This window comes from Nomascus leucogenys, chromosome 1a (assembly GCF_006542625.1).
Source record: "Nomascus leucogenys isolate Asia chromosome 1a, Asia_NLE_v1, whole genome shotgun sequence".
Taxonomy (NCBI): domain Eukaryota; kingdom Metazoa; phylum Chordata; class Mammalia; order Primates; family Hylobatidae; genus Nomascus; species Nomascus leucogenys.
Window position 1 is genome coordinate 37,046,545 of NC_044381.1, and position 15,637 is coordinate 37,062,181.

At 37.7% G+C, this 15,637-nt stretch overlaps 1 protein-coding gene across 3 annotated transcripts in view; it reads right to left on the reverse strand.

The window, feature by feature from the left end:
• Window positions 1-340: 340 nt before the first annotated feature.
• The window catches only part of TDRD7 (tudor domain containing 7), an 86,705-nt gene continuing 71,408 nt past the window's right edge, over window positions 341-15,637 (reverse strand). For all 3 annotated transcript variants that reach the window (XM_030797065.1, XM_003260537.4, XM_030797153.1), the window contains 3 exons: window positions 13,275-13,777; window positions 9,246-9,406; window positions 341-803 (listed from right to left, as the gene is read on the reverse strand). In XM_030797065.1, coding sequence (XP_030652925.1) covers window positions 583-803; window positions 9,246-9,406; window positions 13,275-13,777 — 885 coding nt within the window. In that variant the 3' untranslated portion in view covers window positions 341-582. The remainder of the gene's footprint in view (window positions 804-9,245; window positions 9,407-13,274; window positions 13,778-15,637) is intronic.

Sequence of the window (15,637 nt, forward strand, 5' to 3'; positions counted from 1 at the left end):
GAGTGGTAGATAAGGAGGTTGGGTAGGAGGATTGTAGAAAGCCTGGGTCCTAGCTGGATTCTGTGGGCAATGAGAAGAGAAGCCACTCAAGATTCAGGTTGAGGGTCACTTTGGTTTGCCTGGGCTGCTCCTCTAGAAATGCTGATGTGTTAAGACTCAGGATAAGTCCTCACATGCTTTGGTGATCACTTGCTTTGAGATACACCACTACATCAGGGTAGAGTTAAGTCATAATAGTCTCAGCTTCACTGGAGAAGAACCCAGCTCTGCAAGGAAGACAACATGAAACGGAAGCTTTCATCTGAAGATCATGAAGCCTAGAAATTACAAGGTAGTCAGCTTTTATACTGATAAACATTTTTATTCTAATATTATAGTAATAATTCAAGTACAATTTTCTTTGAAAAGTCCACTGTTAAAACAAAACTTGTTAAATATCTTTCATCAAACATAAGTATATTCTTTTCAATCCCCCACAGCAGTCAGAGCCATGTAGCAGAGATAAGATTTTTTTTTTAAGCCTACTACATTTTGTTATTGCTAAAAAATCTGAATTAGTTGTCAAGGTTTCAGAGGCAGTCATTAATTAACTTTTGAAAGCTCTATCAGATACTCTGACATAAAATCATGAATCCAGATATCGGTGTCTGGCAACGATGTGTCCACTAAATAGACCACTACTTTCCGGTCCCAAGGGTTAGCATTTTCAATGACTGTCTGCACCAGTGCCACCAGAGGTTTCTTCTCCACATGATTTCGAAACACCATCGAAGCCTCCTCAGACCACTGGTTGCTCTTCACTCCTAGGAGGAAGAGAGGAAGAAGAGGGAGCAGTGAGGAGCCAAAGGAGCTTTTCTTTGATCCATTATGATGGAAAATTATTTAGTCAATTCCAAAGTAACTTAAGCATCCCAGGTTAGACTTGCCTGAACTGAAAAACGGTTACTGAACAATCTTAAAACACTCCAGCTTATAGTTTTTCTACTCTGAATGGAGTCACTCTGGAAACCTTTAACTAAAAAACAAGTTTCATTTGAGACTTAACATTGTATTATAAAATGAGGTAATAATGACTACTGTACAACCCCCATACATAAAGTATATGCATATTTAAACTAATAACAGAATAAAATATCAATATCATATTAAATGACATTTCATTAAAAATTTTTTTCCTGATGGACCAAATATCATAAAAAAAGAAAAAAGAATTATTGTATGATTCATTTACAGTATAGTTATTTAAAATTATACATAGCATCGTGGGAAAAGCACTGAATTGAAAGTCAACAGTCTCAGTTACTATTCCCAGCTTTTCCTCTATCGGGTGGCGTGGTCTTGGGCAAATCAGCTGATCTCTCAGGCCTCATCTATGATAAAAGAACCTGATTGGATCAGATCATGAGAAATCAAGTTAGAGAATTCTAAATTAGATTTTAAAACAAAATTGGGACAAGAAAGTATATATTGGCCAGGCACAGTGGCTCACACCTGTAATCCCAGCACTTTGGGAGGCCAAGGCGGGCAGATATCTTGAGCTCACGAGTTCGAGACCAGCCTGGGCAACATAGCCCAGCCCTGTCTCCACAAAAAATACAAAAATTAGCCAGGTGTAATGGCCTGTGCCTGTAGTCCCAGCTACTCAGGACGCTAAGGGAGGAGGATTGCTTGAGCCTGGGAGGTCAGGGCTGCAGTGAGCCTTGACTCCATCACTGCACTCCATCCAGCCTGGGTGACAAAGTGAGACCCTGTCTCAAAAAAAAAAAAAAAAAAAAAAAAAAAAAAATATATATATATATATATATATATATATATATTTCAAGAAATACAATTAAAATTAAGTCCACACATACTGGATTACATAAACTGTAAATTATGCCCCAAAGTAATTAAGGTATGGAAGTTTCAGACATAATTTTGGAAGACTTGCTATCTATATAGCAAATGGGCTAAATCCTCTGATTATGAATTTCCCACAAGAGAAGCCTAGAAATTTCATTTTATCTGTAGCAGCCCTGACAATCTTTGAGCCATGTTTTTTAAGAAGAAAAAAGGTAACCCATTGGTAAGGTAAAAGATGACTCCACAGTATGGCTCCCTTTCTTCTAGGATTCAAAAAATTTTGTGCATGGCCATGGTGCACTGATGCAAAGAATGCCCATGTCAAGGCCAGATGTAATAAAGCAACAGCTCACTGGTGTTGTGGGAAGTCAGGAACCCTGAATGGAGGGACTGGCTGAAGCCATGGCAGAAGAACGTGGATTGCGAAAATTTCATGGACATTTATTAGTTCCCCAAATTAATACTTTTATAATTTCTTACACCTGTTTTTACTGCAATCTCTGAACATAAATTGTGAAGATTTCATGGACACTTATCACGTCCCCAATCAATACCCTTGTGATTTCCTATGCCTGTCTTTACTTTAATCTCTTAATCCTGTCATCTTTGTAAGCTGAGGAGGATGTATGTCACCTCAGGACCCTGTGAGGATTGCGTTAACTGCACAAATTGTTTGTAGAGCATGTGTGTTTAAACAATATGAAATCTGGGCACCTTGAAAAAAGAACAGGATAACAGCAATGTTCAGGGAACAAGAGAGATAACTTTAAACTGTGACCGCTGGTGAGCCAGGCGGAACAGAGCCATATTTCTCTTCTTTCAAAAGCAAATGGGAGAAATATCACTGAATTCTTTTTCTCAGCAAGGAACATCCCTGAGAAAGAGAATGCATCCCTGAGGGTAGGCCTCTAAAATGGCTGCTTTGGGGGGCGGCCATCTTTTATGGTTGAAGCTGTAGGGATGAAATAAGCCCCAGTCTCCTGTAGCGCTCCCAGGCTTATTAGGACGAGGAAATTCCCACCTAATAAATTTTGGTCAAACGGGTTGTCTGCTCTCAAACCCTGTCTCCTGATGTTATCAATGACAATGCGTGCCCGAAACTTCATTAGCAATTTTAATTTCGCCCTGGTCCTGTGGTCCTGTGATCTCGCCCTGCCTCCATTTGCCTTGTGATATCTTATTATCCTGTGAAGCATGTAATCTCTGTGACCCACACCCTATTCATACACTCCCTCCCCTTTTGAAAATCACTAATACAAACTTGCTGGTTTTACGGCTCAGGGGCATCATGGAACGTGTGGACATGTGATGTCTCCCCTGGACACTCAACTTTAAAATTTCTCTCTTTTGTACTCTGTCCCTTTATTTCTCAGACCAGCCGACACTTAGGGAAAATAGAAAAGAACCTACGTGAAATATCGGGGGTGAATTTCGCCCGATATCTGGCTGAAATTTCCCCCGATACACTGGGAACCTTGAGAGGGTGGGCATCCAGTGATCCCATTTGTGAGTGGGTAAGGGGTAATCCCAAGGTCCTTGGAGAATCCTTAAAGCATTCCAATTTAAACACTCAGGGCATTCCCATGGGTTCCACTTAAGATTCCACAGAGCTCCTTTGCATCTAGAGATATTCCTAAATATGTCAAAGGGCTTGGCTAGGTGTAAACCAAGTACACCAAAGTGATGACTCCAATGGCCATGTCACAACCAGTGACTTCCATGAAACTTCTAGTCTACCTCACTTTTCTCTAGTGGATGCCTATGTTGGCCCAAGAGAGACATACTCTCCACCACATACAGTTTAATAGTTCTGGTACATAGGTTTTCAATTAATTATAAAATGGAGGTCCTGCCTTCAAAATGGATAATGTGATGCCCAGGAAGATTTTGTGACTTAGGAGCAAGTCAGTAGGAAGAAAGAAGGCTTAGCAGAGGTGAGCCTAGAAAAGGAACTGAGGACATGGATGGGACCCAACAGCAATGCTGTTTCAGATTTAAGTATACAAAGAAACTTTCATGTATTTGGACTATGTGTTTTAGTTCACAAGGCAATTTCATATTCACTTTTTCATCTGATCCACATATTAGTTCAGTCACATAGGCAGGATCCCTATCCTTTTACTAAATTTATTGTTTATTATTTATTTATTTATTATTTATTTTTTTATTTTTTTATTTATTATTTACTAAATTTACTAAATTTATAAAATTTACTGGTAATTTTATAAATAATCATTGGGTAGGTTTAGAAGTTAAATGACTTGAATCTCGGCCTTTTGACTTCAAAAACCACACTTTTCATGGAGAAGGAAGTATACAGTGTAGAAAGGTACACACTGAAGAGGCAGAGTGCTGAGTTTAAGGCTGTGGGATCTTGGACAAGATATTTAACTTCACTAAGCTGCTGTTCCCTGATGTGTATAATAGTTACAGTAACAGTACCCAAACCTCCTAGCATGGGGAGAGTTCAATGAAGTAAAGCAGTTGGTAGAACTTCTGCCTACCCACCTGGCATGTAAAGAGCTTAGAAGTTGCTACTGCCTCCTAATAAGAAACAAAAAGCTGAACAAACAACTATTCCTAGGTCCATCAGAGAAGGAAGGTCACAGGGCAATTCACTGTCCCAAAACCAGAAAGACAGGAAGATACTGAGAGTCAAGGCATACTAGAGCAGAAACCAATGAGCAGAAGCCTGGAAGCCGGAGGAGGGAAACCTAAACTGTAACTGACAAATTGCTGGGGGCACATGTAAATAAGTCTGAGAGTTAAAAACTCCAGGGGAACCCAGTTATAGGGCCCTGCCTCCCACACTTTTGAGAGTTTTACCTCCAGAAGCACTACCTGGTACTCACAGTGAGTATCAGGGGAAAATCTCCTCATGCTTCCAGCTGGGGGAGGAGAAAAGGAACATTTTGAAATACACTAGAGCTTTCTGTTTTTCTTAACAAGCCCTGTCCTCAGAAGAAACTATTTTACTAGAGCCTGACCTGCCAGGGTTTTATAGAGCTTAACCTTCCTGGGGGAAGGGAAATACCCAACTCCACTCCCGTCTAGCCATCCTGCTCCACCTAAGCTGGGGGGAAAAACCCCAAGGAGCACTGGTGAAGTTCCCAGTCCAGGGGCACAGGCTCAACAAAAGACAGACCTAATCATAGGACTACAGAACATCCCTCACACCCCAGACACACATTGCTGCTGCTACATTACAAAAGCCTTATTTACCCAGATTTCCTTTTACCCAATGTATCACGTCCACCTTTCAACAAAGAACTACAAGTGATATATATGGAAGGAAAAAAACACAGTTTGAAGAGACTGAGCAAGCATCAGAATCAGAGTCAGATATGGCAGGAATGCTGGAAATAATCAGACCAGGAATTTAAAACAACTATGATTAATATGGTACCAGTGTTAATGGAAAAACAGACAAAATTTAAGAACAGATGGATAATGGAAGCAGAAAGATAGAAATTCTAAGAAACAATAAAAAAAGAAACGTGGGCTGGGTGTGGTGGCTCACACCTGTAATCCCAGCACTTTGGAGGCCAAGGCGGGAGGATCACCAAAGTGGGTGAATCACGAGGTCAGGAGTTCGAGACCAGTCTGGCCAACATGGTGAAAAAGCCTGTCTCTACTAAAAATACAAAAATTAGCCAGGCGTAGTGGTGCACGCCTATAGTCCCAGCTACTCAGGAGGCTGAGGCAGAAGAATTGCTTGAACCTGGGAGGCAGAGGTTGCAGTGAGCCGAGATCGTGCCACTGCATTCCAGTGTGGGTGACAGAGCAAGACTCTGTCTCAAAAAAAAAAAAAAAAGAAGAAAAGAAAAGAAATGCTACAGGTCAGAGGTCAGAAACACTATAAAAGAAAATAAGAATGTCTTGGGCTTCTTAGTAGATTGGACTTGGCTGAGGGAAGATCTCTGAGTTCAAGGATATGACAACAGAAACTTTCAAAACTGAAAAGCAAAGAGAAAAAAGACTGAAAAAAAAAAAAAAAACAGAACAAAAATCCAAGATCTATCAAAGGTGTAACAAATGCAAAATGAGAATTCCAGAAGGAGAGAAAGGAACAGAAACATTTGAAACAATAATGAGTGAGAATTTCTCCAAATTAATGTCACACACTAAATCATTGATCCAGGAAGCTCCTCAAAAACACCAAGCAAGATAAATGTCCCCCACCCACCACCAAAATATATCTAGGCATATCACATTCAAACTTTAGAAAATCAAAGATGAACAAAAGTCTTGAAAGAGGCCAGAAGAAAAAAACCACCTTATCCACAGAAGAACAAAGATAAAAATCTTTGTTCTGACTCCTCAGAGAAGCATCTGACTTCTCAGAAATCATGCAGCAAGAAGAGACTAGAGGGTTGAAAGGAAAAAACCCACCAGCTAGAGTTCTGTACCTTATGAAACTATCCTTCAAAAGTAAAGGAGAAATACAGACTCTCAGACAAACAAAAATTGGGGGAATTTGTTGCCAGCAGATCTGCCTTGGAAGAAATATTAAAGAAGTTCTTCAGAGAAGGAAAATAATATAGGTCAGAAATTAAGATCGACATAAAGAAAATCAGCAAATGAATAAGTGAAGGTAAAGTAAAACTTTTATATTTATTTTTCTTAATTCATCTATTAGGGTTTGTTCAAAATAATAGCAACAATGTATTTGATTCTGTATGCGTGCGTGTGTGTGTGTGTGTGTGTGTGCGTGCACGTGTGCATGTATGTGCTTATATGTAAGTGAAGTAAATGACTGCAATGATACAGGAGCCTGGAGGAAGGAATTAACATTATTTTGTTATTATACAGTACTTGAACTGTCTATGAAACAGTGTAATGTCACATGAAAGTGGACTTGGATTAGTTCTAACTGTACATAGCAAACTCTAGGGCACTCACTAAGAAAAGGAAGAAAACAGAGATATAATTGATATCCTAAGAAAGGAGAGAAAGTGGCATTACTTAAAATGCTCAATTAAAATCACAAAAAGCAGAAAAAGTGTAGATGACAAAAATTAGAACAAAGAACAAGGAAAACAAATAGAAAACAGTAACAAATATGGTAGATGTTAATCCAACTATATTAATAATCACTTTAAATGTCAATAGTCTAAATACACCAATAAAAAGACAGAGATTGTCAGAGTAAATAAAAAAAAATAAGACCCAACTACATATTATCCACAAGAAGACCACTTTAAATATAAAGACACATATAGAGTAAAAGTAAAGGGATGGAGAAAGATATACCACGTTAACACTAATTGAAAGAAAGCAGGAGTAGGTATATTCATTTCAGGCAGAGCAGACTTCAGTGCAAGGAAAGTTATCACGGATAAAGAGGGGCATTATATAATGGTAGAGGGGTCAATTCTCCAAGATGACATACTAATCCTTAATGTACATGCACCTAATAACAGATCATCAAAATACATGAGGCAAAACCGGATAAATCTGCAAGGAGAAATGAAAGAATCCATTCTCATAGGTAGAGATTTTAAAACCCCTTTATCAGAAATGGAAAGATCCAGAAGGCATAAAAAGTAAGTAAGGACATAGTTGAACTCAACAGCATCATAAGTCAACTGGATGTAATTAACATCTATAGACTACTTCATCTCAAAACAGCAGATTATACATTCTTCTCAAGCTCACATGGAACATTCATCAAGACAAACCACATTTTGGGAAATAAAACACACATTAACAATTTAAAAATAATACAATGTTTTCTGTCAGACCACAATGGAATTAAATTAGAAATCAGTAACAGAAAGATAGCTGGAAAATCCCCAAATACTTAAGAGATTAAGCACAATTCTAAATAACACATAGGTCAAAGGATACATTTCAAGAGAAATTAAAAAGTATTTTGAGCTAAATGAAAATACAGCACATCAAAACTTGTGGGATGCAGCCAAAGCTGTACTTAGAGGGAAATTTGTAGCACTGAATGCATCTATTAAACAGGAAGAAAGCTCTAAAGTGACTGGTAGAGCACCTAGCACACCATAAGTACCAATAACTCTTAGCCACAATGCTGGTGATGGGGATGATGGTACCATGCACTCATTCTTCAGAGAAGCCTTCTCTGGGGAGTATAACTGTCACATTTAACAAAATGTGTTGTTAGGAAAACCTGAGCATTAGAAAGTGAAAATGAAAAAAAAAAAAAAAAACCATGAAATCTGAAGAAGGTTTGAATCCAAAGCAGACTAACTGGTGGCCATGCTATATGAAAGTGTTATTTTTGCTTTATATCCAATTACCATGGGATTTGCCTTTGAATTCTAGTAGGAAGACACAGAGAAGCTGGCAAATATTTCAAAATAAGGCAATACATAGCCTTTCAATAAAAGCTGGTCAATAAGTAAAAGAAGAACCTATATACACAATTTCTTTCATTGCTGACATCACATCACTTCTGTCACTGTGTTCCACATATGGGGCAAGGTGCTGAGGACTGTGAGCAGCAGCAAAGGGATCAGGGAAGCACCCCTCAACTCTTTGGGCCTCAAAACCCTCTGCTAATGCTACAAGCCCTCTGGGTTGAGCTTCATCCAGCTGTTCATGCTACATAATGGCAGGGTGCTCACAGGGGAGCCACCAACAGTTGTACTGCTTTCACAAAAGATAAAAGGGAAGTCTCATTAGACCACATTACAAAGAGGTGTCATTGTATGCATATTAAATTGCTTCCTCACATTTTAATGATAATCAAGAGGCTGATGTGAATGTGGTGAAACTGCTCCCTTGTACGCTGTTAGTTGTGCTGCAAACTGGAAACTCACTTGGTCATGAAAATGGTCATATATTCCATGACCCAGGAATGTTTTAAGATTGCATAATACTCTATTATGTAGATGTATTATAATTTATGCGATAATAATAAAGTATGATCCTCCTACTGGTTATTATAATAGGTTGTTTCCATTGTTTTTTGGTTCGTTTTAGCTAGTGTAAAGACGCAGGGTTTTTCTTGATATTACAATAAAAATGTTCATCAACAGGGAAGTATTGATTAAATAGAATTTTTGCATCCATTAAAAACAAGTAGAAAAACCATAAACCACCCAGAAAGTCATTAGAAAACAATACTAGATGAAGAAAAGCAGAATGCAATATTATACCTGTACTAAGATTACAGCTTTAGAAATATACTCATGCTTGAAACCAGAGACAGAAGGAGTAGAGAAAAGAGAAACAGCAGATATAATGATAGAGCACGACTGTAAGAGATCATTAAAATTATTTCCATTATGGTTGCAATATTATTAGTACAAAAAAAAACCCAACATACCTAAACTCAAGAGGCCAATGATTCAGTACTTGCTAAGTACCCAGGACAAAATGACAATATTGCATTGTTGTAGCATGAGCTCAGATTCCACAGAAATTACCTGCAAGTTGAGCTGTGACTGCTTGGAAGGGCAGCTTTCGGAACATGTCCACTAGGGGCTGTACTTTTCTTATGTTGACTAATTCGTGTTTGCCATAATCCAGCTCATACACAGATGCCAGTCCATTGGTCAGGATTCCTTTTAAAAGCACCCTGTGCCACCTAGATGTACATTAGATTAAAAAGGAAGAGAAAACACATAAACTCAGTACCTGCTTTAAGGGCCAGAAATATTTTATGATAAAAAGAAAAATTAATGCAAATTATGTTTATCAAAATTTAAAACTATATTGTCTAAAAAGTTTTAAAAGCATTTCCTGCTCCTTTTTCCAAAGCTTACTATTCTCTGCTTTGCCACTGTCTTATTTGATAGAATTTGCTCATTCAAGAGACTTTTATAGGCCTCATGGAGTTAGTGAAGGAAAGACATATAGACTGTCAACCATCATTAAGTAGAAGAAACTAACGCCATGGAGGATGACCAGGACAAAGCCAGGGGATCCCTTCACTGAAGGAGGGTGAACAGAAGATGGCCACATGTTTGGATATGGTACATGCTTGGACGATGGAAAGAGAGAGACAAGCAGGATGAGCTGGGGATGAAGAAATGCTTGAGAAGAAAAGCACAGAGGACTGGAGAGGGCATAGTGTTTTGGAACAGAGCAAACCTTCCAGTATAGTTAGAGAGTGGAATGTGTGGAAGAATGGAAGAGAAGTCAGACTAGGAAGGCAGGCTGGGGACAGATCAAATAAGATTTGGACAAAAAAAGTTTGCAATTTTAATTATGAGAAGGACATTAAAAAAAGAACAAAACACAAGATTCAAGCCACCACCTAAAATAAAGAACCTGGAAAAGGTAGAGGAGTATGAGGGAAGTGGAGTAGGGCTTCAGATCTGGAGCTCAAGGCACCAGAAGGAAATCCACAGGAATCTACTTATCCCTGCTGAAGCTACATCAACATCATTAAAATGAGAAAAACCCAGACTTCAAGGTTAATATATGAAAAATAATTTTAAAGTCCTATAGTCTCAAATACATGATTAAAAGTATTACTACATGAAGGAAAGGAAGACTGTTCATAACAGCTAAAAGAAAGTGTCTATGGAGGTGGTCTCTGCTGCTAAATGGTGTAAATTGGCCTCTAGTTCAGGTGGCATGGTCAGTCATTCTCTGGAACAGGTTTGCCAGCCGGAAGCCAGAAGCCCACCAGAACAGCAAGCCCTGCACCACAACACGCTGCTGGACTGGGGCTGGCTGGAATGGACTGTTTCTCCAGCCTATAAACACCTAGTATAGGAAACCCATGCAGCTGCTATAGGATGAACTACAGAGAAACCCCGAAACAAAAAGGTCAGCTTTCAACACTGTAACTGGGGGCTTCTGAGGGAACTCCAGAAACTTTCAGACAGGCTCAAAGTGCAGCAAGCAATACTGCATGAGTCCCAGAGACAATTGGGACACAGAAAGGATACATGGTATGTACATGAGTTTTGGGGGCCAAATAGGCCTGAATTAGAGTCCCATCTGGGCCATTTTCTAGTTGTGTCGCCTGGGCTCTTTAAGCTCTGAGCCTCGATCATCTCATGTTTAATATTTAACGTAAATTCACTTACAGAAATAATACATGGAAAGTGCCTGGGACATTACTTGGCTAATAATAGGCACTTGGCAAATGGTAGTTATCATCATTATTATTAAAATGAAGACAAGCTACTATAAATAAGAACTTCAGATCAAATTGAAGAGAAATTTTCACATGTGGAAACACTTTCGGTATAGGTTGCTAATTTGTGTAAGCACAAAAGGAGGTAAAAACACTTGGTTTCCACCAATAGCATCATCTTAAAATTGTACAGGGCAAATTGGCAGTGGTCTGTGTTTTTAGTCTATAAATAAGTGGTATAGAGCAGTGAAGAGAGAGTCCCAGAAAACTGATGTGTTGTATTTCTATTTAGTTTTCAACTTTCAAAACTAATAGCTTAAGTGAAGACTTCAGTTTTGACTAGATTACTAAAGTTCAGTACTGGCATCACCTGGAATTTGTTAACAACAGATTCTGGAGCTCCACCTGCAGAGATTCTGATTCAGAATGCCTGGGGTAAGGAAGAAGAATCTGCATTTTTAATAGGTTTTCCAGGTTGTTCTTATACGGAGATAGATTTGGAAACTGCTGTAATAAAAATATGTATCTAAAATTTCTAAGTCTTAACTTACCATAGTTGGGAACAAAGTTTAGTAAATAGTCCTGAGTCTTAAGAAAGACAGAAGCTCTAAACATTTTATACTGATTCAGTTCATGAAGTTTTAAAAAAATCAGATTATCTGTTTTTATATACAAAACATCCCTTGATTATCTGGGACAAATTAACTAAAGTCCAAGAGTCCTGGGGCAGAACGGTTCAAAGCCACGGAGGGCAGAGTGGGGAGTGTGAGGGCTCATACTATAGGTCTCCAGTTGATGTGTTCTCCTTCCTACCCAACCCCTTTCCTCCAAGGAGGATCTCCTCACCTTTAATCATCATTAATCTGCCCCCCCAGAAAGTGATGAACATTAGTTTGGTTTTTAACTGTGATTGAATTATCTTACAAAGAGCTCTGATTGAGGCAAACCTACACAAACTGAATTAAACCTATTTATGCTTGTGGTTTTAAATAACACGACAGTAGAAATGGTTTTTTAGAGAAGAAAAGCTTATGACATACAAGTTGTATGTTTTTCAAAATGAGAGCTTTTATACGCTTCACATTTGAGAGTTAAAAGTTAGTTTTTTTCTCCCGTGAAAATGACAAAACTTTATACATGCCTATGTTTGCTATCTTAAAGAATTAAAACATTTCATATAAAAAATAAGCAGTTTGACCTTTTAAACTGAGTTTTGGGGTGTGTGTGTGTGTGTGTGTGTGTGTGTTGGGGAGGGGTGACTGTTCTTTGTGTTCAGCATCAATAAATAAGCTTGTTCATTTCTCCTAAGCAAACTGGCAAAAGAACAGGATGGGCATTGTGCCATTTCCCAGGGCTTCATGGCCTGAGTGGAGAGTGGACAGTGGGGTGTCTGGGCTTCACTTGGATGAAACCAGCACATCCTGCAGGGCTTTGGGGAGGAGGGTGTGGACCCAAATGTGAAAATATTAGAAAAAACACTGAAGTGCTAAAGAAATGTAAGAGAAAGTATGTTCTCACAGCCCCAAGGCCAAAGAGTAGTGAAATAAGCATTATTGCTCCTTATGAAAGATGGCACAGATGCCAGGATGCAGCTGACAACATAAAGCAAGAGTCTTGCCATCTTCCAACAAGTGACTTTTCTTCTAGGAATCTATCCCGTAAATAAATAATCACAAATGCAAAGATTTACATTCACTATTATTTATAATAGTGAAAAATACAGGAGAGAAAACCTTACATAACAAAATAGAATGGTTAGTAAATTATGATTTCATTGGGAGAAAGGAATTCTGTATATCATGATTAAAATAGCCATTATAAAGGTTCCTGAAGAAATTTTATCACATGGAAAAATGTTCATGACATAATGTTAGGTGAAAAAAGCAGGTACAAAATTATATATACTAATAATATACCAACTATATAAATATGCACATATAAAATTAGAGGAAATACATAAGTAGTTTAACAAGTGTTATGTGTGGGTGGTTGATTTTAATTTCTTGTGCTTTTTTTATATTTTAAAAATTTTCCATAATATTTTTACTTTTAAAATAAAAAATCATTAAATGAAAAAAATCTGGTTATTTTCTGAATAAAAATATTTTTCTAATAGAAGAATAGAAAAAACATTTAAACATTCATTTTAGTTATATAATTGGGTTTTAACAGAAATATGGCCAACAGATTTTTTGATAAATGACATCATTTTAAATACTAGAAAATTGCAAAAATTACTGGGTTTGTTTCACATTCAAAATTCCCATTAGTACAGTTCAAAGTCCCCCTGCCAAGATTAAGACTCTGGCATCATTTTACACATTTTTCTTAGGAGTAGAATAAAATGCTTTGTCCAAGGACCTACTTATTTTCCACTTTTGCAGCATACACTTGGTCTTTCTCCACTGCTATGTGGTGCTCTTCAGACACGCTGTAATATAGAATCATCTCTTCCATCAGAACTTCCAACTTATGTATCTCCTGCCAAGGCTGGATGACGAAGTAGCCTGGGTGACAGGCCACAGGCACATACACATCCATGTGTTCCCCTGGCTTTGATAAGCGGACAGGAGGTGGCAGTTCCTCTGTGGAGAAGGAGCTCGTATGGTCCACCATGGACTTTTTGATGACATCTGTGAGGTTCTTTCTGAAATTCTCTCCAGTGTTGCCCGACATGGGCATGTTGCCATTTTTGCTGTTGGGAGAGCCAGCTCCACTGGATATGGCACTCAAAAACACATCCTTCTGATGCTTCCACAAGTCTGCATTTGTAATCTGGTGATTAATACTGCAATGAGGATCAGGGAAGTTCTTAGGGGTAAATAAATAAACATGTGCGATCCCTCTGGTTTCATCTACTTTTGCAACCTTTGGAAAACACAAAAAAAAATATAAGAAATACAAGTTCACATTAAATTTTGAGAGGCAGTTATAGTAACCTTAATAATTAAAACACAGTATTTTGCCAAAACCCTTGCTAAAATCCATTTTATTTAAGGAAAGATAAATTATCACAGCTTGGCAATGAATGGGCTCTGAAGTCAAAATAGTCTAGGAAACAGTGCAGGCTTATGGAAATAAAAAATTTACTAATCTTTAAAAAGTCTGAGAAAACTTTATAACTTGCTATAGGTCATTATCATTGAGAGAAAGGATTCTATATATCAGGATTAAAATAGTTTACATTAATGACATTTCAAAACAAAGTAGAAATGACAAGTATGATGAACCCTGATATACTCATCACCCAGCATCAATAATAAAAAACAATCACAATGATGGCAAAATGATTTATGAGCGTTCTGCTTAAGGCTGGTGTGTCCTCAAGACTGGGAAGGGAAGGAAAAAGTTCTGACATCCACCATATCTGTAAGCACCCCTCTTTCAAATTCCTTGTCTGGTCCTAGTATATGTCCTCACCCCTTTCCCCATCTCCAATTACATGGGAGGAGAGGGACCTGGGGAAAAAAAGAGGAGGCAAGCTCCACAGAACGGGTCAAAATTAGTTTACACTTTTTGTGCAGGAGACCTTCTGACTACCTAACCATCTTTGCTCTTTCGGCCAGAGGGGTGTTTGTATGGAAATATCATACATTAATAATTGGGACTGTACTGCTGTGTGTCCCAAGGAGCTAGGTGACTGTTGGCTATTCTCATCAGCAACTCTGGTTTATCTTAGGAATGATAAAGATAAGATAGTTCCAGCCATATTTATCTTTTGCCAAATAGGGCTAGAAATGAAAGGCAGGAACACAGGCCTGAAGAGAGGGAGATAACAGCAAGGCAACCCATCTACAGTAATTTACTTAAAATTTTTTTTTCCAACAAGATGCCTCTATTACATTCATCCTCTGAAGTACTAATTAAGTACTGACTGCAAATTCATTTTGATATTTATAATACAGAAGTAGTTTTAAAAATTAACAAAAAGTATTTTTATTGAGTAACCATCCAATATTCCGGCTTTAGGAGCTTAAAGAGTAGCTGAGAAAACAGTATTATCATGTGACAATTGAAGAATATGGAATAGTATATAATTAAGCATGTAATTGTACACTACAAACCGCAGAGGAATACAAGGACAGAAAAATCACTGCTAGCTAGAATAATTTAGAGGTCTTCATGAAGATATTTTTCAAGGACATTTCATTTTAAATGTTTATATAAAACAGTCATACAATTTCCATCAGTTAACAGAGAAAAATTATCTTCTTAAATTTGTATTATTAGATACATGAGCAATGTTTTTGATTTAAAGATGCAAAAGTACAGAAAAAGAAACAATAGCTAGTGAAATAAGTACAGCAGATTAAATAAACTTTAGGAAAAAGAGGCTAAGAACCACAATTATAAACAAATGATTTGTTTATAATCTATTCTACATTGTGAATAAAGAAATAGAAGACTTATTTAAATGATCTTTAGAAACATTTATCAAGCGATCTGTGGTCCCTCTGTTGGGGACTTAATCCCTTATCATGAAGCAAAATAGAAGTGGAGAACCATCTCTTCTACATTAATAATGGGAAAAATTATAAGAAGGATTTAAAAATAATACTGGAGATATAGGATAACTTCTTAAATAAGAATTAAACCATAAAATATCTTACAGCTACACATGTAGCCAATTTCCTGAATATAAAAAATGTGTTGGATGTGGAAGCATCCATTTTACAGTGAGATAAAATTCCTTCACAAAAACTAAATGAGCCCTGACAGCTGCCAGCT